General features: G+C 36.3%; 1 protein-coding gene across 3 annotated transcripts in view; it reads left to right on the forward strand.

Moving 5' to 3' along the window:
• Positions 1–24,274, forward strand: part of abr (ABR activator of RhoGEF and GTPase) — a 225,662-nt gene that overhangs the window by 160,402 nt on the left and 40,986 nt on the right. For all 3 annotated transcript variants that reach the window (XM_052113109.1, XM_052113117.1, XM_052113125.1), the window contains 2 exons: positions 6,669–6,766; positions 6,878–7,009. In XM_052113109.1, the coding sequence (XP_051969069.1) occupies positions 6,669–6,766; positions 6,878–7,009 (230 nt within the window). The remainder of the gene's footprint in view (positions 1–6,668; positions 6,767–6,877; positions 7,010–24,274) is intronic.

Raw genomic sequence — 24,274 nt, forward strand, 5'->3', positions numbered from 1 at the left:
TTGAGTATCAGTGTTGCAGTGACTGTGATTGAGTAAACAAATGCTCAAAAGAATAAACCAAAGAACTGCATCATTTACACTGACCACAGTAACATATATGAAGCCCCTAGAGACCAACTGTGCAGGATTGGAGCCTACGGTTGAGAGTTGGCACAAAAGAACAGGATAGGGTTTCTCTTCTTGACACTGTCTGATAACACAGAGAAAAGCCTCTGCCAGGGATATAATACTGTAAGTGCGCTGTGGGAGTTTCACAAGATTTGTGTGCACAAATGGGAACTCATGTCTGCCTATCTCATCTGTTAAATAAATTCTTTTAGTATGGTTGAAAGTGACAGTGATTGAGCCGTATCTCTCCCCACTCTGCTCACACAAGGCAAATGATTAAACCTATTTAACAGTAAACCACATGTTTAAAGGTCAAGTATTTTCTCCTATCCAGGCTTAAAGGAGTAGTTTACTCAATTAATAAAATAGAATTAATACATCCTAAAACCATTCTTTCCATTCCTGAATGACATTTCTTCTTTCGACTTTCTTGATTCTGTTAAACAAACAATTTGTATTTAGAAAAATAAAGGTATTTTCCATACATTGGAAGCATAGAGTTGCAATAGAAAAGTTGCATAAAAAGAGCCTAGTTGCCTTCTGAAGCCATATAATCGCTTTGTGGCCAAAATTCGATGTCCCTTTCACTGAAGGGCTCAAATCGCATTCACACTTTTCACACATTCAAACGTAAAGGGATAGATCATCAGAATTTAAATTCTCTCATTTACTCACACTCATGCCATCCCACATGTGGATGACTTTCTTTCTTCTGAACACAAACAAATATTTTTAGAAGAATATTTCAGCTCTGTAGGTCCATACAATGCAAGTTAATAGTGACCTGAACAACACATCAAGGCATCATAAAATGAAGTCATATTACTACAGTGGTTTAATCCATGTCTTTTGAAGTGATCTAATTGATTGTGGGTATGAACAGACCAAAATGTAACTCCTTTTTCACTGTACATCTTGACATCTGCAGTCTCCTAGCCAATCTTGATTTCAAGCTTGATTACACTTCCTAGCGCTCTGCTCATGTGTTAAGCACTAGGAAGTGTAATTGAGCGTTTAAATCATTATCGTGGCAAGATGTACAGTGAAAAAGGAGATACATTTTGGTTTGTTCTCAACTCAAACCAACTGGATTGCTTCAGAAGACATGGATAAAAACCACTGTAGTCGTAAAGTAAATGTATTTTGTTTTAAGGATTTTTATATAGTTTTACAGGAGAACAATACAAAAAAAAGTTTTAGCAGTACATCTTTAAAACCAAAGAACCAGAGACCAGAAGATCCAAAGAAGAGTATAAAAATCGTACTAGAGAATATAACGATCATCTAATGTGGATTTTCTTGATATTCTTTCATATTATCCACCTTTTTATTCATAACAGTGTGAAAGTGTCCCCTTTCTGCTAGTATGAATGTAATTAATGCATCATTAAAAAAAAGTTTCACTTCTGTTCAAACACTCCACCGATTGCATCATTTATATGGATTTTCCAACTAAGCAGACTAAAAATTAAATGAAATAAATGACAATAAAATGCAAAGTAATCTCTTCAGTAATGAAATTACTTTTTGAAAATAACTGTATTCTGATTACCTACTATTTAAATTGTAACTAGTTAAATACAGTTGCTTTTATTTTAAATATGTAATCCTGTTACATGTATTCTGTTACTCCCCAAACCTGAGTGTACACTAGGTTAAAATGAATTTGCATGACTGGAGTATATGGCCAGCAGTCTCTGAATAAGCTTGCGTCTGATAACAATCAGATATCTGTTAAAAGCCCTATAGAGTTACACAATATAATTCCTCTCCTGAATAAATGCATTCAAAAGGGTTATTTTTGTGTAAGTGTGTTTTGAGGTCTAGTAAATGCCTGCTTTCTTGGTATATTTTTTCTTATATTTTTTTTTCTGTAGGGTTCGTCTGATGTCATATGTCATGGAGTTTGTGGCTTTGTGGACATCTTGTACCGTATGTGACAGTGTAAACGTGTGTTCTTGGTCTGAGACGCTGAATAAATGTAGCTTTCAGTGTCTTATTCAAGGCCTCAATCCATTCTGACAAAAAATGCATCCAAATCCTTGCTTTGGGCCATGAATGCAAACTGGGTTGTTGGCATTGGCTTCCTGATAAAAACAGTTTGTCGGAGAAACCACTGACCCAGAATGCTAACCACATCTTTACTTCTTTCTTAACACTAACAGTAATTGATTCTCTGTTAGTTTCATTCTACTTCTGTTGTTTTTATGTGAAATTAATTTTCTCAGTTGTATATGTGTCATCTTAACTTTCTCTGATATAATCCAGTCATCTCCTCACTCATCTAGCATCTGTTAAATTCAGTTTAATTTAAGATCCACTAGTTCAATTAGACGATTTGTTCTTGCACTATGTGTAAATTACTGGAAGAGGCAATGGATATTAGTAATGATGGGAAGTCAGATTATTTTCAGGTTCTTTCGGATGGTTCGTTTCAGTGAAATGGTTAAAAAAAAGGATTCACCAGTTCATTTACGTCATCACGTAATGACGTCATATATATATATATATATATATATATATATATATATATATATATATATATATATATATATATATATATATATATAGTGCTAATACTGCAGGTATTGTAGAATATAAACACATTCAATAAAGCCATATGTAAGGGCATATTATAACATCTTATTTAAGTTATAATAATATGGGTGTTTATTGTAATCAGTGTTCCATTTAGTGAGCTTACAATACATCCTACATTACAGTTTTGCACCTAAAGCACCCAATACTGACACTGATATACAAATGTGGATGTTCTACACATCTTTAAAGCTTAAAAAGTTATTAAACTTGTCTTAATCAACTCTCAACTTTTTTTTTTTTTAAAGAAACAATGATGCAGCTCATCACAACTTCAGATATAATCTGCATGCAATATACTCTGTAGTAAGATTTGTTTACATTTCTCGACTGAAACTTTTCACCCCCTCATTCAAGTCCTCGGTTCATGCAAGCTCATCAGCTGCTCACTGATCAGCAGATCCCAGTATAATGTCTGAAAGAGGCGATTCTCAGTTCAGTGTACTGTGTTGACTCGAGAACTGTAGACTGGATCATCTTCATAAACATATTTCCAGTATGTTATATTTGTTACACTCTGTTCAGCAAAATAAACTTGAAACCTATATTTCACCCCTTAATTGCACACATGCCCAAAAGTGGCGATTCTTAGTTCAGTGTGCTGTTGACCGAGAACTGTTGTGATCTGAGCATTCGGTCTGATTTGTGAACTAGTTGGAGCTGTTCATTGCAAAGAACAGTTGGCAAAAAGCAGATACTGTATCACCAGTTCTAGGATCATATTATTATCAGTTATCGGCTCATTTCGAGTCAGAGTGTCAGGCACATCCGAGAGACCGGTTAAAATAGAGTAACTTGTGGATCAGTGTTGACTCGAGGCAAGAACTGCCAAATGATTCAGTCAGATTTGGTGAACTAGCTCTACTCGTTCACCAAAAAGATCCGGTTTGAAAGAACGATTCATTCATGAACTGGACATCACTAGTTCTCAGAAAATGAATTCTAGATTCAGTGTTTTGGCCTTTCAAATTTAGGCTATGGAAAGAGGTATCAGTGATTTATTTTGGACATCAATCCTCCAGTCGACTTAATTACAAATATTTAAATTAATTGATCCAAATATACTTAAAACAGTGGTCAAATATTATTTCACCACCTCTTGAATTATTAAATAAAAATAAAACAACAAAAATGTACCTAAACCTATAAAATGTGAAATATCAAACCTTTTCAAACTAAAAATGTAACTTTTCAGCCCTTTCCTTCCATGACGTAAATATCTTATTACACTAAAGCCTGTCTAATCACAGATTCAGATCTATATGTATTTATTTATATACTGTTTAAAGTGTTTAACATTCTATATTAAATACACATAATAAGCTGCTTGTTCCTGGTATGAATTTCTTACTGGTAAAAGAGTGTCAATCTCATTTGCACAACCACAGTGCAGGATGTGTGTGTGGATGGACCAGCTGCCATATGGCTCATGTCAGCTCATCATCATCTGATCCGCCTAATGACAACACTTGCCATCCGCCAATCTGTGTGACTGGCAACCATGAACATATGTGTCAAATGTAACATCCTAAACCGTTACACTCTTTGTATAATACTGCATCATTTGTCTCTGATTATTGTCTTTAAGTGCTGAACCTGTAAGTTTTATATACAGTACTGTACAAAAGTTTTAGGCACTTGTGTAAAATGTTGCATAGTGAGGATGTCTTCAAAAATAATGACATAAATAGTTTTCATTTATCACTTAATGCATTACAAAGTCCAGTAAACATGAAAAAAGCTAAATCAATATTTGGTGTGACCACATTTGCCTTTAAAACATCAACAATTCTCCTAGGTACACCTGGACACAGTTGTTATTGGTTGTTGGAAGATAGGATGTTCAAGCTTCTTGGTGAGTTCACCACAGTTCTTCAGTCTATTTAGTCTCAATTACTTCTGACACTTTATGTAATCTTAGACATACTCAATGTTCAGTGGGGGGCTTTGTGGGGGACATGACATCTGTTGCAGGACTCCCTGTTCTTCTAGTCTAATCTTTTCTATTTGGAAAAGTAACATTTGGGAGTCTAACATTTATATTTCCTATTGACACACTAAAGCTGAAGATACAAATAACCATCTTAAGACAAATGCTTGTGTGAAATATCGTAAGTGCCTAAAACGTTTGCACAGTATACTCTATTTGTTTTTTTGTATTTTTCATCACTTTTTTTGGACCCTGTTTTCAACACAAGCTCTCGTAGAAGTTTCTAAAACATGTGCTTCAGAGGTATTTTAACATTTTATTACAAACCTCTCACAGCATGTCAGCAGCATGTCCAGTGTAATATATCAGACTATATCAGTCTTTATGAGCCCAGTAAAGGCCTTCTATTAAGACCGGACCCTTTTAAAAACATGCAGCTCCATGGAAGCACTGCTATCCTTCAAGATAGATTTACACTGAATGGTCACTATCCACAAATCTGATCACTTTCTCTCACCGTTCTGGTCCACTCAGTGTCCTCTTCATGCAGGATATTTAATTGTTTTTATAAATACAGTTCCTGTTCTCTGAAGAACTAGGTTTCTGGGCCTGGTGCTGCTAAAAACACACAGCCTCCACTGTCCACAAGGAGAGATATAGCTGGCCTTATTTCATGTTTTAGTATTGAGAGCAAATCCAGTAGGGCTGCAGGAAATTGGAAAAACTTTGATTAATCCTGGTGGAGATGTTTGATGTTTGAAAGAACGGTCTACTGAATGGCACAGGACGAGTTTGGTTAAAGGTCTCCTTAATATGTCTTTTTAATGGGTTTAGGAGTGGGTGGTTGGGGCAGGTCTGTCTTTCTTGACATATCTTTATAATGTCTGAATGTTGTTTCATTAGATACAAAATATTAAACCAAGCATAACTGCAAATAAATGATGCTTGACCCAGTGGGGTACCTACAGACGTAATTCGAAGCGGGAAAAGCAGTGTTTTCACTGGGGCCAGTAAGATTCTAGTTACAAAACTGGCTGGATCTTTTTCTCAGAACTAACTAACTAACTTAACTAAGAAATAATCACTTAACCAACTGCTCTGAAGGTTTCGAAGTGCTTAGATATTTATCTATCCACAGTTAGACAAAGTGTATATAAATTGTGACGATTTAGTACTGTGTCGAATCTCCCTAGAAGTGAACCTAGTATCGACACCTTAATGTTCTTTTCTCGTTGAGCAAAATAACAATAAATTCATCATCACTGCTGCATAAAGAGAAATTCATCTTCTTTTTTCAGCTTGCTAGAGAACTTGCTTGTTTTTTTACTTGACTCTTGTACTGTGATTCCATGGTTGTTTTGCAAACCTTTAAGTAGTTTTCTCCTTGCGTCATAGGCAGAGGGCGGACCATAACATACCGTACCAGTAGGTGGCTCAATACACCTACTTGTAATTTGTTTGTCTATTAGCACCACCTATTTTAAAGGAATGAATGTGCCAATGGCGAAAATGTGCGTTGCTTTTTATGCGAAGTGGTCACTAGATGACGTTTCACATAATCGTGTGACCTCCGGTGTGAAAAGGCCTTAACACATGGACTTCTGAAAGGTTAATGAAAACTAGGCTTTAAGGTTTGATTCAATTGGTTATACTTTATGTCCTAGTTCTCATCTAATTTTCAAAAAATGTGTACACAACAGTACAGCCAAATGAATGGACTATATTTTTGTCACAGTCTTGTTTTCATTTGTGTCAAGTTAAAAATGCCATCAACCCTGACCACGATCCATTGCTTTTTAATAATAGCACCAACAGCAATATAAAAGTCACCAATGTTCAAAAAATATTTACATTTATCAATATTAATAGTACTCAGAATAAGCATATAGATAATTATCCTAATTGTAGGCAGACTATGGTTGCCAAACAGTATAGCAACTTGGGACATTAATATAGAATTTAACTGATGTGTGGTCACAGGTGTGCATACCTGTATATTGTATAATGAATGCATTGTGTATTGTCTTTAAAGGTCTGTACTGTACGCTGGAGGTGGACTCTTTTGGCTACTTCGTCAGTAAAGCCATAACACGTGTGTTCAGAGACACAACGGAACCACAGTGGAATGAGGTGAGTGAATAAAGTTAGTCAATTATTTAACCAAATTAAATTTAGAGATCCTAAATAAGAGTCACAAGACCAATCAGACTAACAGTGATTAATCAATTTCTCCTCCAATAGGAGTTTGAGATTGAGCTGGAGGGTTCTCAGTGTCTGCGAATCCTGTGCTACGAGAAGTGTTACGACAAATCAAAAGTCAATAAGGACGATAATGAGATTGTGGACAAGATCATGGGCAAGGGCCAAGTACAGGTAGGTCAAACAACAGCATTTTATTCCAACCAAAATGAGCTAAGGGTGATGTCTATGAGTAGACCCCACCAGACTGGTTTAAACCAGAAATTATTTGGATTAAATACTTCAGGTTTCCTGATTCCGGTTTGTGCGGTGGTGTATTTTTGACAAGGGTAGCTTTACTGCCTGAGAACCCGTGGCTTACAATGCTTTCTCCTTACATGCATGGGAAATGTCCCAATTAAACTTAAGAGTGTGTACAGTATGTGCTGAGAACGGAGTGTGCACGTGTGTTTTGTGGGGCTTTTGTAGACGTTAGAAACATTTATCAGGCCTGGCATCAACATGCATTCAATGTTCTAAAAATTCCCTATCAGGAGAAATATTCAAACAGACCCACATAATTGTAAACATGCCCTCTTTATTGCACTGTAGTGAATTCCATATTGATCGTACAGTCTAGCAGCAGCAGTTATTATGATAACAGCTATACACTTCTACTGTCATTATCAATAATGCTTAAATTGATGCTTAAACCATGTCAAATTGTTATTGCAAGACTGTCCTTGTGGTCTTTAAAATCTGGGACAGCTCATGGGGGTCTAAAATGAGGTGGATTTAATTTCAGTGAAGGTTTATTTCTGGTTGATGTTTGTGTTTTTCTCTTGGGATCACAGCCAGAGGCAAACTAAGAGAGAGTTGACAGAGTTTGGTTTTCTTCGTACATTTGGTGAACATATCAGTCCAGTACATACACACACGTATGTTGCCACCACAGGCTGAAGATGCACATACAACGCTTTTTCCACAGGCAGAGAGAGACTCATATTTTTAAATAAACACAATAGAAGTCTATGGCATGTGCCGATCTAGTAAAGTGTGTATGTGTGTGTTCAAGGAAACACATCCATCTTTTTTCCCTTGAAACAGAATCCAACTCAGTTACCTTTTCAAAGAAAGAAGGTCACAGCCACTCATACACAGGTGTTCTTTACACACAACCCTTAGTATGTATGACCTATGGCCCACTTTCTCTCTCTTTTATGATGTAAAGTATATTTTAAGAGCTTTATTTGGTTTGCTTGGCCTTCTAGTTAATACCTTCCTTCCTGAACAGGAAGTAAAGCCACTTCAGATAGAAAAGTCACTCCTTTCTCTGCATGTGAGAGGCTTTATTTGCATTTAGGTGAGTTTTTATAAAGGAGGTGTGTGATTTGGTGGTAAGGAGTGAGCTTGTGTTAGGATAAATCTGGAACTGATTTAGATTCATTGAGACCTTGTACTGGTTATTAATGAGATCTGCCCATCTATTACTAAGTCTGTTTTTTCTTAGATGCTTGACTCCATGTATGGGCAAATAATAATCCAAAACTTACTGTATATGATATTGTAAAAACACTAAATTGAAATATATATTTTTTACAATTTAGTGATGATTTTCCATTTTAGGAAAGAAGCATATGCTCCATTTGTGTGGACCATTGTACATCACTTTTGTGTGTGCAGTCACGTTGATGTGAAATATGATAATCCTTGCAGTGTATTTAACGATGGCGCCCCCACAGATGAGAGAGGTAATCGGTGTAGAGTGGGCCGCTCTTCACAGCTGTACTCTAGAAGTGCTGTAAATACAGATCACTCAGAGAGAATGATGACTTCATTAGGTTTAATTAGAAAAAGTCATATTGCACCTGTCTGCTGGCCCACTCTAAACCTCATCAGAGCCATCTAATGTGATAATGGATGTGTGCTCATACAGCTGCTGCAAAGAAACCTGTTTGTTTGTGTGTATATGTGTGTGTGTGTGTGTGTGTGTATAATAATTTTTATTATTATGAATCCGGTGGAAAGTTTTCATGAACGTCAATTTTACATGCAAATTACTCCGAATTAACTCATATATTTAGGAAAGTTTTATGAATGAAGCCCATTGCATATGAAAAGCAATGCTTGCTTGCACCCAAAAAGATAAACCGTGAATGACGCAAAGATATAGACTGACAGAAAAGAGATGGATGGATGGATGGATGGATGGATAGAGAAATATAACGACAGACAGATAGATAGAACAATAGACAGACAGATTCATAGAGACATACAGACAGTTCGATAGATAGAATTATAGAACTATAGAAAGATAGATATAGATTGATTGATAGATATGATGACAGACATATAGAGACAAAGTTAGAACAACAGACAGACAGATCGATAGAGACCGAATGATAGAACTATAGATAGATAGATAGAATGACAGATGGAAAGAGAACAACAGACAGACAGAATGATAGATAGATAGATGGATAGATAGAACAACAGACAGACAGATTTATAGAGACCGAACAATAGAATATAGATAGATAGATCGATAGATAGAACGACTGACAGAATGATAGAACAATCGACAGACAGATTCATAGAGACATACAGACAGTTCGATAGAGACAGAACGATAGAATTATAGAACTATAGTTTGATAGATTGATTGATTGATTGATAGAATGGCAGACAGATAGATAGACGGAGACAAAACGATAGAATAGATAGATAGACAGATAGATATATAGAACGACAGATGGAAAGATAGAACAACAGATAGAGAGATAGATGGAAAGATAGAACGATAGATATAGATAGAACAACAGACAGATAGATAGATAGAACAATAGATAGGTAGATGGATAGAACAACAGATAGATAGAACAATAGATAGATAGATAGATAGATAGATAGATAGATAGATAGATAGAACAACAGATAGATAGATGGATGGATGGATAGATAGATAGATAGAACAACAGATAGATGGATGGATGGATAGATAGATTGATTGATTACTGGCATATTCTTTATAGACAGTCAATGCACATTTCCCACACCTGTTGCTCACTGGATTGATTTGAGTAAGAAAAACTTCCTACTTCAGATTTAATTCTTCAGTAATGTGGCCCTAAATAATAGGAAATCAATTTAAAGATAGGAAGAAAGGCAGGCTGAGATCGGTATAGAGTCTGTTATAATGTGTTCAAGATAGTATTATCTGCATGCCAGACATTAGTGTTACATTGTTATCTTACTGATTTCTGATCACCAACATCAGTGATATTGAGGGCAAGATCAACATATGGACCATCTTGAACTCCAAAAAAAAAAAAACAATCATTCAACTCATCAACCTGTTTGGTTTATTTTATGTAACGCAGTGATTTTTTTTTGCAGTGGTATGTAAACTTGAACTACTATTTGAATATTGCCCTCTGAGCATCTTGTTTTCTTAACTGCTCTGGCTGAGGTTGACCAAGCCAAAATGTTGCCCTTCCCTCCCTAGAGAGATCCTGATTTATTTAACAACTTTTTGGCTCCTACTTGTAAAAGTCCTTAAATGGTCACATTGTTGCAGCTCCCTTTTGCTTTTAATATACCCTATTACTACAGTCATGTTTTATTGGGAGATGGAAAGGCTTATATTCATCCCTTCATGTCTACAAAGCAACATGATCCTGATTCATGTATAAAATGACCATTGTTTTGTAAGAAAGAGTTTGACACTGATAAGCCAGGAATAAGCCATTGACTAAAGTATTCAAGTATACAAGTCATCAGTAAATGGTCCAAAAAATGCATTGATCTGTATCTAGAGACAAAATGTTAGAGAATGACAGCCTCAGTCACCACTTGGATCTATTATTATCACTCAAGCCCTTCGTTTCAGTTTATATAATTGGTTTGAGACCACTGGGAGATGATCTTTGATCTCTGGATGCTTCATCAGTAATCGTCCATTAAAGAGGTTTTTTAGTGCTGTTCCCCATTTGTTGGCCTGAGGAGAGAGTACAGCATCCAGCTGTTCTTTGGAAAACCAATCAATTCCTGTATAGTGTATTACCATTCATTTGCAAATACATGCTTATCAAGTTAGATTAAGCTTTAAGGAGGTTGATTGAAAAGACTTGAGTTCTTAATGTGATGTTCCACGTCAGTGTTTAATGCCATACTGGGAATTTCCACAAATAGAGTTCACAATAGGGCTTGAAACTCTTAAAAAATACAGTGTCAGTGAAAGGAGGTGCATATACTTTGGAAAATGTTGTTTGTCCAATTCAGTTTTATACTCCATTCATTGAATATTTTTGTGACCTTGTTAACTAAATTTACGCTTGCATACAGTTAATTAATACAGTTTAAATCTGAAGTTTGTAAAATACTTTCTTCTATCCCAGCTTAATATGCAGAGACAACTAGTCTCTGTGGCACTATGAAAAATGCTCTGTTTGTTTTGAGCAACCCACTTAGACCCATAGTGTGAGTTGGGTCGGGACTGTCTGACTGTTTGGACAACTGCAGAGTAGGGGCGTATTCAGAAAGCTGTTTTAATATTTATTATTATTTAAAACAAGTTTGCTGATACATGGACAAACAAAATAAAAATAATTCTCCAGACTTTCTGAACACTTTCATCATACCAAGCAAAGTAATCTGAGAGTGTTACATACAGATAGTGATATAATGCCTAGCTTTTCTCTGTAGTGGCTTGTTATATAATATCACAGACGACAACCGCAGCATTTCACGACAGAAATATTTTTCAGTTTAATTTTCTGCTGTACACTTCTTTTAAAAGCCTCCTGGAACCAGTTACCCAGTTTACATTTTTGTACTTACAGAATTTTGTACATTTCACGCTTTTTTCTTTTAAAAATATAAAAACAAATTATAGTTTACCTTTAAGGACAGAAATGTACTTTATGCAAAAATACAGATGCAAGCGCTTGAGCCAGTCCTGTTGAATGCACACAATGTGTGTTACATTACAGTGATTGTAACAAACAAAACAAAAAAGTAGTTAGTAGTTGACTAACTACTGTAATGAGAAAAAATAGAAAAGTTATGGTAGATGCGGACAGTTCACACTAATGTCCACTATAGTGCCCCTGTGACAACACTGAATATACAACACACACTTGCGTTGTGTTATGAATTGCGATCTGACACATTTTTTAATGTAACTACTCATGATATAGACCTTGCATTGCTAGATGTGTCTGCGTTTAAGTGAGCGAACAGAGACACTGTAGCTTGGCCATAGCAATGCAAGTGCAATCACGTTTATGCCATTTTTCTACCTCTCTATATCTTCTCCTATAAAATATTATAGTCTAAATTATGGTTTACATTAAATATAACCAACCAAACAACCATATAAATAAAATCAATACATGTGTGTCAATTAAGAACGTTTATTTTCTATTTAAATGAAAAATTGCTTCTTTTACAGCAATCATTAGTTGTATACATTAATGCATTATTGTGATTGAATAATTCAAAATGCATAAGTCACTCACATTAATAAATATATCAACAAATGCATAAAGTGAAAGAGACAGTACATGCATATGCAAATGAATTAGCAGACCCACGTTGCTCCACACATTTTTCTTTCGTAGTTTTCTTTCGTACTGACAACCTTCAAGTAAGAGCAAAGTCCCATGGAAACACAAATAGATGTAATGAAGGCTAAACTAAACTGAAGGCTTCATTAAAATATCTGCACAAGCCTCTATGATGTCTTCACCATCCATCACTGTGTATTTTGGTGTAATTGAGTGGCGTCCCCTCTCTGCTGGTAAAGAGGTTGTGGGGTCCAACAAGCGCCTGTCTGCATAGAAATACACAATTAGCACAATGTAAAAAAGAAAAGGTCAAATAAATTGTGAAAGGTTTTTATTTAATTTAATTTATTTATTTTGAGACTGGGCAAAATGTTTATGCATGAACCCAAGTAAATAATTGAAACCCCAAAATTCGATATGGATCACAAATTCAGTCTTTATCACTCACATGTTTAGTGGAGGAGTGAAGAGAAGTATCATCACTGAACACAGCTGGAAGTGACTGTAAACCTATGACACAAAGAAATTACATTGTATTAAACCATCACATTGTATAAGTTAATGGCAAAAAATAGATATAAAAAGAAAAGAGAGATAAAAAGGACTACTTAAAACTCACATAATCTGATCGCTTTAAGGCAGTCATATGCTGTTTTCAGAGCAGAAAATGAACCATACCCGGGTGGGATGGATACCTGAAATCACTAAAGTCCAAAATCACCTCCTGTTTCAGAACAGTATTTTAAAGAAAATGACAGCTTACCTCTTGAGTTGGTCACTTGCATTTTCTGGTAGAGATCTCTAAAATAAAAAAGACAATCTTATGGCTAGAAAACCACCAGTTACAGAAAGTTTTACTTTGTAAAGGTTTAAATTAATATGGACTTGCTCAACAATTTGCAAAAACGTACCCATGTGCTGTGCTGTCTTTATCAAGCAGTGGCAAAACCATCTGTTGTCTGATAACAGGCAAAGTTTCATTCATTCTGTGATTATTAATTAGAGGTTATAAGCACTAAAGTTGGTCCATCAGTCTCAGGCCCTGCAGAGAGAGAAAAACAGATGACATTAAGATTCAACTTTATTGTCATTGTGCAGTGTACACGGGAGAGCCAATGAAATGCAATTGTTTTCGCATATCCCAACTAGCTGGGGTCAGAGTGCAGGGTCAGCCATGAAACAGCGCCCCTGGACCAGATAGGGTTTTCTAGCCATAAAGATTGTCATGAGCTCTAGGTTGTATGAACATGAATTCCCTTCAACGTTATTAAATATATTTGCAAAAAATAACTTATAATTACTGAATGCATAGAGGAAAATGTTGCAATGAGAATAATTATTTTGCTCAATTATTCATACAAATGCTTAAAATAGTGGAGAGTGTTGACAGTCTTTGTAGCTGTCGGTTGAGCTGCCAGGACTGCAGTGCAGTAAGTGAACCAATGGCGCAGTGGCTTTGAAATCATTTATTGACAGTTATATTCAGAAATAAAAAGGGTAGGAATAAAGAACCCTTAATGCCCAAAGCAAAGAACCATTTCAGCCCAAAAGGGATCTTCAGGAAAAGATGGTTATAAATATAACTATTAAGGTCAGTAAAGAACATTTTAAATAGCCATCTTTATTAGAGTGTAGGGAAATGCAATGGATCTGATTATTTGTAGAGTGTAGACAGGAAAGTAGAGTTGAGAGAGGTGGAGTGGGATGGAGACATGCCCCAGGTCTCGAACTCGAACATGGGTCCCCTTGCCCATTTGTCCACAGCCCACTTCACCATAGCTCTGACCATCCATCAAAGTTTTTAAAATTAGGTAAATGACAGAGAATTTTCAGTTAACGTATCCTCTGCTTCTTTCATTATTAAGGCTTGGTTACATGAAATTCCATGGGTGAAGAAGGCATGAGCGGATGTTAGGAGTGTGAGATATCCTCAAAAACTACTTTCCAAGCAGACTTTTTTATTTTAAACTTTAAACTCTATAACTGTAGTTATAAAAAAAACTAGCAGCTAAAATAATTTCCTAGTCCATTGTGAATACTCTGTACAGCTATTTACGAAGCACAACCCAAAGGTCACTCTAGTGCTAAACCAAGCAACTACCTATTGGTCAAACGCTGTGAATATACAGTATGTAAATGTTCACCAAACTTGAACTCCATGAAATTTCTTTGCCTTTGTCCATCAGTAGAGCGTTTTGATGTCGTTGATATAAGATGTTACTTACATCAGGTAAAAAACAGACATGCAGACATATACAGTATGTGTGTGTGCATGCATGTGTATGCGTGCTGTGAGCATGCATGCATCAAGCAGAAATGTCTCTTGATGTGAATAATATGGTCAGACATTAATCACAATCACTCCGTCCATCATGTTGTTTTGTAATATGTCATATTAGCATTATTTCTCTCACTTTCTCTCAAACACCCTACAGTCCCCGGGGGGGGGGCAGGCAGGCAGGCAGAATCTATCAACCCTGACAGATGGGTGTTTTATGGAGCACACAGATACATCCACACATGCACACATACTCAATGTGGGGTGCAAACACTAACAAATTGGAGAGACAGATTTGTTGCATATAAATGGCATCAATTAACTGAGCCCAGCTGATGCTAGTCGCTGTCTGAGAACTGTTGGTGTGTGTCATTGTTTACATTTCTTCCAAAAGATGTTTGAAAAGGTCCTAAAAATTTATAGTTTTCGGAAATTTTAAATATAAATAAATTGTAGATTTTTGCATTTTCTGAAGATAATGGGGGAGGTTCATGCATGTTGTAGGTCAAGGCAGAACGTTACAATGCACTTGATAAGGTGTTAGGATTGATTTTTAGCACATTGCTATGCCATTGCATGCATGTTCTGTGTGGTTACTTACTGGCCAAAGTCCAGTGAGCATACAGTTCATAGTCTGTTTTCTGTAATCCTGTCTTGTGACCTCACTTAATTCAGTTGTGGACATTGGTTCCACACAATGAATATGTGTTTCATTGATATTAAATTAAAATATAGGCTCTACTCAAATAATTTGTGTAGCGAAAACCTAAATGAATGAAGTTAACCCAACTTAAATTGGATCTATTAAAATAACTCTTTTGAAACTTGCAGATTGTTGCTAGCTATCAACAAACACATTAGCATATATAACATATATTGTTATGTACTCTATAACAAGCATGCCCAATCTGTCATTATATTGATGATTCCTTAGTATTTGCTTTGACTTTGATGCAACATATTATTCACATAGTCCCGTCACAGTTGGATTATGTGAACATCGATGGATTGTACACAATAAAATTGAGACCAAATGTTAAAGAATTGTGTTGTATTAGCGTATTATAAATAAATTAATTGAGCACGCTGTAAAAGTCAAGTTGAGAGAACACTATCTGTTCCAATTCTGAATCCATTTGAGCATTTCATAGCAATGTGATCATATTCAAGTTGATGACTGTGTTGCATATCACTTGGAGTTTACACAATAATAATTATGCTTCATCTCAAACATAAATGTATTAAGTTGATTTCAAGTTTACTGGTTTAGTATTGTCAATAGAGCTGCTTTCCCTTTTTCAGTGCTCCTTTGGTTGACTGATCGCTTATTTATCACTTCAAATCCAGGCTTTTACTTTTAAATTCATGTCTAAAAATTATCTGGCTATAAAAGCAGAATTTAGCAAGAGGATCTGAGATAATTGGGTCATGTTTTGACAGGAAGTGGAGCACAGTACCTTAGTGAAAGACGCTTAATTTAACTGAAATTCACAAATATTTGCATACCATCCAGAATGTGTTTATCTGAGGTGTTCTTAGGATAGTCTAATCAGATTTGGTGTTTAGTGACTATTTTATTCCCTTCATTCTTGAGAAACTGAACAATGGGGACTGATCCTCTCTGTGTTCCAGAAATATATGTTTTCTCTCTCTATCTTTTTCCACCTCCTTCCCAACTAAAATATTCTTCAGTGCTCCGAGAGCTTGAAACGTTGAAAAACAGAGTTCAGCTCCATATCCGCAACTCTTTTATATATGTGTATGTATGTATATATATATATATATATATTCCACATCATTTAACCACTTCTAGTTTACATCAGCACCTTACATAAACAGCCTGGATCTTACAGATCATTAAAGCATAAAGCACCAGCCATCCAGCAACTCTTCAGAGAGTCCCCTATGATGTGGAAACATGAATGACCTCAGCATCATCATACATCATCTATATGAACCATTACATTATCTCCACAAGATACAAAACAAAAGGATGTTATTAAATCTATCTGGAGCATCTAACCTATGAGATGACAGGGGGAAGACAGAGAGAAAAATAAAGCAAAGGAAGAGGGGATTGATTAGAGGCAAAAAGAGAACAACATTTGCGGAGTGAGATAAATAAAAAGATGAAGACTGAGGAGGAACATGCAGATGGTGCCTCAATGTTCTGTGATATTAACATGAGCTGTGCAAACTTCAACCTTTATGATTATACCATCATCATCCTCTCAAATGCCATTACACCCAAAAACTCCTCTCAGAAACCACAGAAGATTGTCAAATCAGTGTAATAAATTAATTTAGTTTCACTTTGTCTTCTTATAAATGTATGAGTGAGTCTGTATGACTTTCTTTGTTCTGTGGAAGGAGATTTAAGGCAGAATGTTAGCCTCAGTCACCTTTCACTTATTGCATTTGTTTCCATACAATGACCACATTTGCCTGGACACAAGAAAGTGGCTTATTGCCAGAATGCAGTTTACTGATTGTCTTCACTCCTGTGTACATGTGGCTCGGACAGTAAGCAGCTTTCTCCACTGTTGTTGCTGTGTTTGTTTCCTTAACTTTCTATAGAGACCTGCAGCAGAATTGTGGTGCAATAGTTGGGATTCCCTCTTATGTAAATCTCTGGGATTCCCCCAGTGTTCTTGAGCGAATATAGGGGAACGTGAGGGACCATGAATATTTGACATTGGTGTGTATGTTAATTGCTATCTGATCTGTTTGCGCACTCTTCAAAAACCTGTAAGAATGGCACATATTTATTCACATTGACAAATAAGATGTCTTCTCCGGGAGAAACCCAGGTGTGTGAAACTGCTTTCTCTTAATCCCTGAAACAGCTTAAGGAAATTGGCGTTCTCACTTACATGACGTTTCAGGATGCCACTTTCTGCAAAAACCTTGGAATAAGCCATTTTGTTCAGTGAATGTAAACGTGGTCAATGATGGTGACTGAGGCTAATATTCTGAGAGTAAGTAAATTATTACAAAATTTTCATATTTATAAACCCCATGAAATCTAAATGTGTTTTTACATGTGTGTTAGCTTTGAGGCCATCTATATTCTTCTAAAAGGTAACAATATATACTTCTTTACATTTAAAATTTTGTCAACTTTAAATGCAGTTGCAGTATACACATTTAAAATGTTCATGTATAATGTATGACATTGTCTCCTTCCCATTAATTCCACCTGCATCCAACATGCAATAACATGTAGCAAATCATTGTTTTGCCAAGCTGTGGCATTAACTTAAGGCTATTGGCTATTTTTTTTAAATAACTTCCTGTTTTAATAGTAAATATGTCACAAGAGTAGATCTGGTGCAAATGTACCTACTCACAAGGTATCCAGCAACACTGGCGATTTAAAAACAAAAATAAAAAACTTTATTTGAATTTAAACAATATTAAAGAAACCAAAAGTACAAATTATATCTGGAATCAAATACAGCTGACAAGGGACTCCCATAGTGATTATTTGTTATATATATTTTTTTATACTAACTAAATATTGTAAGTCAATCAATCAGACAACCAATCCCAGTATCACAATGGTGCTCCAATGAGGATATACTTTACAAATGTACTTCAATTATAGGTAGCAATACTAAAACAGTCACAATAGTACAGATACAAACACAGTTCATAACAAATACAGAACAATCAAACATCGACAATAAACTTAAAATCAGTCTTTTATCAGTCTTATGATTTGATTCCATAAATTATTTCCTTCGAATATCCCTAAAAAGTCTCTATAAATACCCCCAAAAAGTTCAAAATCCAGATGGAGTAGGAAAAAAGAAAGGCCAATACGGAGGTCTGTTCAGGTGTCAACCCTGTCTGGCTTCAGTTGATGACAGATGATCTCTTTGAGGGTGTAGGGATCTTGTCCATGTACAGTGGGTTTGGTTTTCTTAAAGTTTTTTGTATATTAGGATCCACGTGATGCTATGCGAGGATTGGACGCGTGAATGGCGAGCTAGTTTTACTAGTGCTAGTTTTAATACCTTTTAATGACAAACTGGTGAGATTCAATTCACCCGGGTCCATTTTATCTGTTGTTGATTGCTTAATTGGAAACATTTTATTCTCAGATCATGCCCTGGTGTTTTTAGAGGTGTTGCCACATACAGAGAAAAATAAGTCATATTGTTGGCACGGTAATGCATCCCTTTTGCAAAATCCTGAATTCCAACAAAAGGTAAAGGCTGAAATCAATGTTTATATGGAGACCAACTGGTCCTCATTATTTTCTGTGGCCGTGGCTTGGGAGGCACTTAAGGCAGTTCTTAAGGGGCCGGACCATACAGTATGCCTCATTCACCAAACGAGAACTCGTGGAGTTGGAAGGGAATATTAAAAGTGCAGAGGCAGAACTGAAGAGCCGAATGTCGTCTAATGGCCTCAGAGAATTGACCCGATTGAAATACAGATATAATACAATTTTGTCAAGGAAGGTGGAGTTTTGGTTATTCAGGGCAAGACAAAGCAGGAAAGATTTTGGCTAGATATATAAAGCAGAGAGAGTCTTTTTCTACCATTCCCTCAGTGAAATCTGCTGGTGTTTAAATATTTACCTCAGCCATTGATATTAATAATGCTTTTAAAGAATTCTGATCTTTATAGTTCCACGTCTTGGTCTACTGATGAAGATATTAGAAACTTTGTAGAACCATTAGAACTTCCTAAACTGATGAATGAGTATAACAATTCTCTTCATTCTGAGATAAACTTAGAGGAGTTTGATGAGGTAATTAAGGCTTTGCCTACAGGCAAGGCTCTGGGCAATGCCAGATGGCTTTGCCACTGATTGCTTTAGATCTTATGCTACAGAACTGACTCCACATGTGCTAGAGGTTTATATGGAATCATTAAAGAATGCAAACCTTCTGCCAAGCGAATGTAAGAATTACCGTCCAATTTCCTGATCCAGCTAGATGTTAAAATATTGTAAAACATTTGGGCTAACCAATTAAGTTATGACATCTCTTATACATATAGATCAGGTGGGGTTTATTCCGGGACATAGCTCTTCTGTTAACATTAGACGTTTCATCAATATCATGTGGTCAGTTGTGAATGATCAAACTCCGGTCGCAGCCATCTCACATGATATGGTAGAATGGGGTTATCTTTTTAAGATTTTGGAAATATACACCTATAACTGTAATTGTTCTTACACAGGTCTTACACAGATGATTTTTTTATTATTCGACTCCGACCCTACTAGATATATGCCTTGCCTCAACAGAATTATTAATTCCTTTTCTAAGTTCACATGATACAGAGTAATTTGGTATAAATCCGAAGCTTTGGCTTTGACAGCATACTGCCCAGTAATGGCTTTTCATCCTAACCCTTGGGACCTTCCAGAGGCCCAAACAGGCATAAAGTATTTGGGCATTTTATTCCTAGAAAATGTGTCTTATTTAGTTACTGTTAATTTTGACCCTTTAATAAAAAGGTTTTCAAGTGATATGGGCTTCATTACATTTGTCTATGATTGGGAAGGTATACATTTTATTGCAAAATTCAACTACCTGTTACAATCTCTTCCTATATTTTCCCCCTCTCTTATTTAAAGCAATTTGGTAGCATAGCGAAGTCCTTCATTTGGAATGATAAACATCCCAGATTACATTTCAGTAAGTTGCATAGGCCGATTGACAAAGGTGGGCTAGGCCTACCCAAGATTTTGTTTTATTATTATGCATTCGGTCTCAGACATTTGGCTCATTGGTCGCTTCCACCGAAAGAGCCCCTCCCTGGTTTTGTACTGAACAGGAAGTTCTTGCCCCTATTTTGCCATTGCAAAACCTTTCTATTAAACTAACCGGTGAAGTTAAGTTACACCCCATTATCTCGCATTTGCACTCAGTATGGAAAAAAGAGACATTTATTTAAATGTTGCTTTGAGCATATGGCTGAACCCAAAATTTTGTATTAATAAGTCCCCTTTCTGCTGGACAGAGTGGATTGTGAGGGAGGTTAATAGGCTCTGTGACCTATATGAGAGTGTAGTGTTGAGATACTTGCAAAATATGGTTCAACATTTTGGGATTCCCAGGTCTCAATTCTTCATGTATTTACAGCTGCGCCACCTGCTCTGTACTATTTTTGGGAGTAGCGTACACCCCTTAGAGTGGCGGATACTATTTTTTTGTTTTTGTTTTGGGGAATGATGATTACTGCTTTTGGAAAAAGTCATGAGGTATCAGTGTATTACTTCCTGCTAATTCAGAGTCTGGGGGACGGAGCTTCAGCTTCTCAAGAGATTATGGGAGAATGATCTAAACTTGGTATTGGAAAAGGGAGTGTGGGCTAGGATTCTAAAAAACATCAAGTCTGCATCTAGAGATGGAAAAGGGTGTGCCTTATGGAATTTAAGATTTTACATAGATTTTATTGGACACCCTCTAGATTGTTTTGGCTTGGTCTTAAAGACACACCCACCTGCTGGTGATGCCAGTCAGAAGATGGGAACACAACCCATGCTTTTTGGTGGTGTGTTAAGATCCAAGATTTTTGGTTGAGGGTTCAGAGCTTTATGTGTGATGTATTGGACATTCAAATTTCATTTGGCCACAGACTCTGTATTTGGCGACGGTGCGGTCATTAATATAGGGGGTCCTAGCCAGTGTTATGATCAGCAGGCAGGTCATTCTTAGGGATGGAGAGTGGTGCATAGAGATGGCCATGGTGGTGGCATTTGAAGAGATATCATATAGAAGGCAGGTAAACATGGAGTTATTTAATAAAAATGGGGCAACTATTTGTCATTTTTGGAAGGCTTTTGGGGAGGGGAAGTAGTTTTAAATGTGTGATTTTTATATATATATATATATATATATATATATATATATATATATATATATATATATATATATATATATATATATATATATATATATATATATATATTACATTGTTTAGCACAAATGAACGCAGAACATTTAATTAGAAATGTTGCAACTAATATTACAGCTGTGACAGAGGTTTTTCTCTGAACGAAGAGAGAAAGAGCAGAGAAACATAAGAACAAAGAGAGAGAGATGGCAGGCGAGTCCAATGAGCAACGTGTCAGCGTGTCAAAACATAAATCCGAGGGGGCTATATGCCCTCCCCCCCACACACACACTGAGCTCTGGAGAACGCCCCTGGACTGTGCCTCAAAGATACACACACACACACACACACACACACACACACACACACACACACACACACACACAACCCCCCACCCTCAACCTGCACCAAACCTTTTCTTGCCCTGATGGAATTTCCAGTAATGCTTTATGCAGACATGCACACATTGTCCAAAATTTGCCACAATTGCAGGTAAATTGATAGGTAAATTACCAGCCATTTTTGGTATGAAACTGCTTTTTGCATTTTGCATTATCTCATTATTGCTATTATATCCCAAAAATATATTATTTTCCCCTTTGACAAAGTAACTATTTAGCTGTTTTTGCCTTTACGGTACATATGTGTCAAACAGCACAGGTCATTGTGTCACTCGCTGCATCATTTACTAGTATCTCTGTTGAACACCACTTCTCACAAATTCTATGTGTGAAGGTTGTGTAATTTTGCTTTTTACTCAGCTGGTGGTTTGCATGCTGGACACTTGAGTCCCAGCATCCTCTTTTCTCTCTTTTTATGCTCTGCTTATGTTTCATATAATATTTTTGGATCAGATCTAGTACTAGATATTTAATATCCCAACTTGAAATGGTTCACCCAAGGGGATGTAATATCATGTGAGGTTTGTATGTGTGTATACAAAAGAGGCAAGAGATGAGTGAGAGTCTGAATGTGTGTGTGTGTGTGTGCTATCCGATCCTCTTTGTATGACTTTCTACAGGAAACGCAGAGCCCATGAGAGCACATTTGGACTGTGCGTTTTGCTGAATACCAAACATGGTTGATACTGAAATGAAAAGAGGAAGTCAAAGAGCATTCCTGCCCCCTCTCTCTCTCTTTCTTTCTTTCTTTCTTTCTTTTCTTTTCATCTGTCTCTCTCACTCTTTATGGAGAGCAGATGATAATGGAATGAGGGCTAAAAGCAGGGTGATTTACTTATCAAATCAACACACTTACAGAAACTTTACTGAATAAACTTTTTCTGAAGAAAGCCAAAATATACAATGAATACAGAATAAGGACAAAATAGCACAGAAATTTACAAGAGCCCTTATTTCATCTACTAACCAGTTCAGATGTTTTACTGGTAGCTAGATATGAAAAATTGAGAGGTTTGATTTGAATTGAGAAAAAACTGATTCGGCAAAACTCCACCTTTGACATTGACTCCACCTCAATCCCCAATTGGCCTTCTTTGGCCCACTGGCAATCAATAGGCCTAAGGCCATTGGCTGCTATTGTGGCTCCACCTGTAAATTGTTACATTTAATTTTTAATAGTATATTGATTGTTTTTTGTCATTTAACACTTAACAAACTTTTGGTGAAATGTTGAGCTTGAAAAGTAATCCTAATGCTACTTTGTTTGAGATTTTGTTTTCAATTGACATTTGTTATTTCTTTACAATACATTTTGTGGACACTGTGCATACTGTATGCTAGAAAGAGAGATGTTAAGAAAAGTATTTGGCACACTTGCTGGCCTCCATTCTTTGCTCCTGGAGAGAGAGAGAGACACACACACACACGCGCCCCTGGGCTGCCATTTCCATTCGCCAGCCAGCTAATCAGATTTCCAATTATTAATACTGCCAGAATTTTTTCTCTCAATTGAATCCGTCTTTTCTCCTTTTGTCCCTTGAGAAACCAGGACAGAACACTGTTTGTGTACCCTGCTTTTCCCACTCATTTGGTTTCAGATCTCTATGTTTCATGTCCTTTTGCTATTCTTGTCTTTTTCCAATACTTAACTTTTTGCTTTGGCCCTCTTAGCTAATTTCTTGCCTGCTTATCTCGCCTCCTATCTCAGGCTCTCGTTCTGTCTGGGTCAGATTTTCTTTCAAGTTAGTGATCTGTGGCGAGAACTGCCACTGTAAGGTCAGAAACATACTCTAAACAAGTATGCAAATGCTTTGTTTCAAGCATGTCTCCTTGTGCATACTTATTGCACATTCTTGTGGTAATGTGGTTTTATAAACCTCAGTAATCAAGGGGTTAATAGAGTTATCTTTGGGACTTTTCATAACATTTCATTTTATTGCATATAAAATCAATTGTGTGTATGTTTGTTTGGTTTGCTTAATTTAGAGAAGATATAGACATATTTTAATATACAGGTGTGTCAAAATGACATTAAATAGAAGTTGAGTCAGCATTTGCATACATGACATAAATACGCTTACTCATTCAAGAATTTCCTGGTGGTTATGTGTTCAAATGCACACTTGGTGGGCTGCTTTAGCTGGTCTTTAACTGCTTCTTATCTGCTACTACAGCCCCAGTGGAAGAGGATTGGCAGTTTAGCTTTGAGGTTATTGCTTTAAATCACTTACACAGCACAACAGTACCACACACTTAAGGTATTTACCTCTGACAGAATTGTTAACAGCCCTTTCTGTATCTATATAAAAAGACAATTATCTTCTCCATTGTATACAATCTTAAATTCAGCATGAAC

Source organism: Xyrauchen texanus, chromosome 3 (genome assembly GCF_025860055.1).
Source record: "Xyrauchen texanus isolate HMW12.3.18 chromosome 3, RBS_HiC_50CHRs, whole genome shotgun sequence".
Taxonomy (NCBI): domain Eukaryota; kingdom Metazoa; phylum Chordata; class Actinopteri; order Cypriniformes; family Catostomidae; genus Xyrauchen; species Xyrauchen texanus.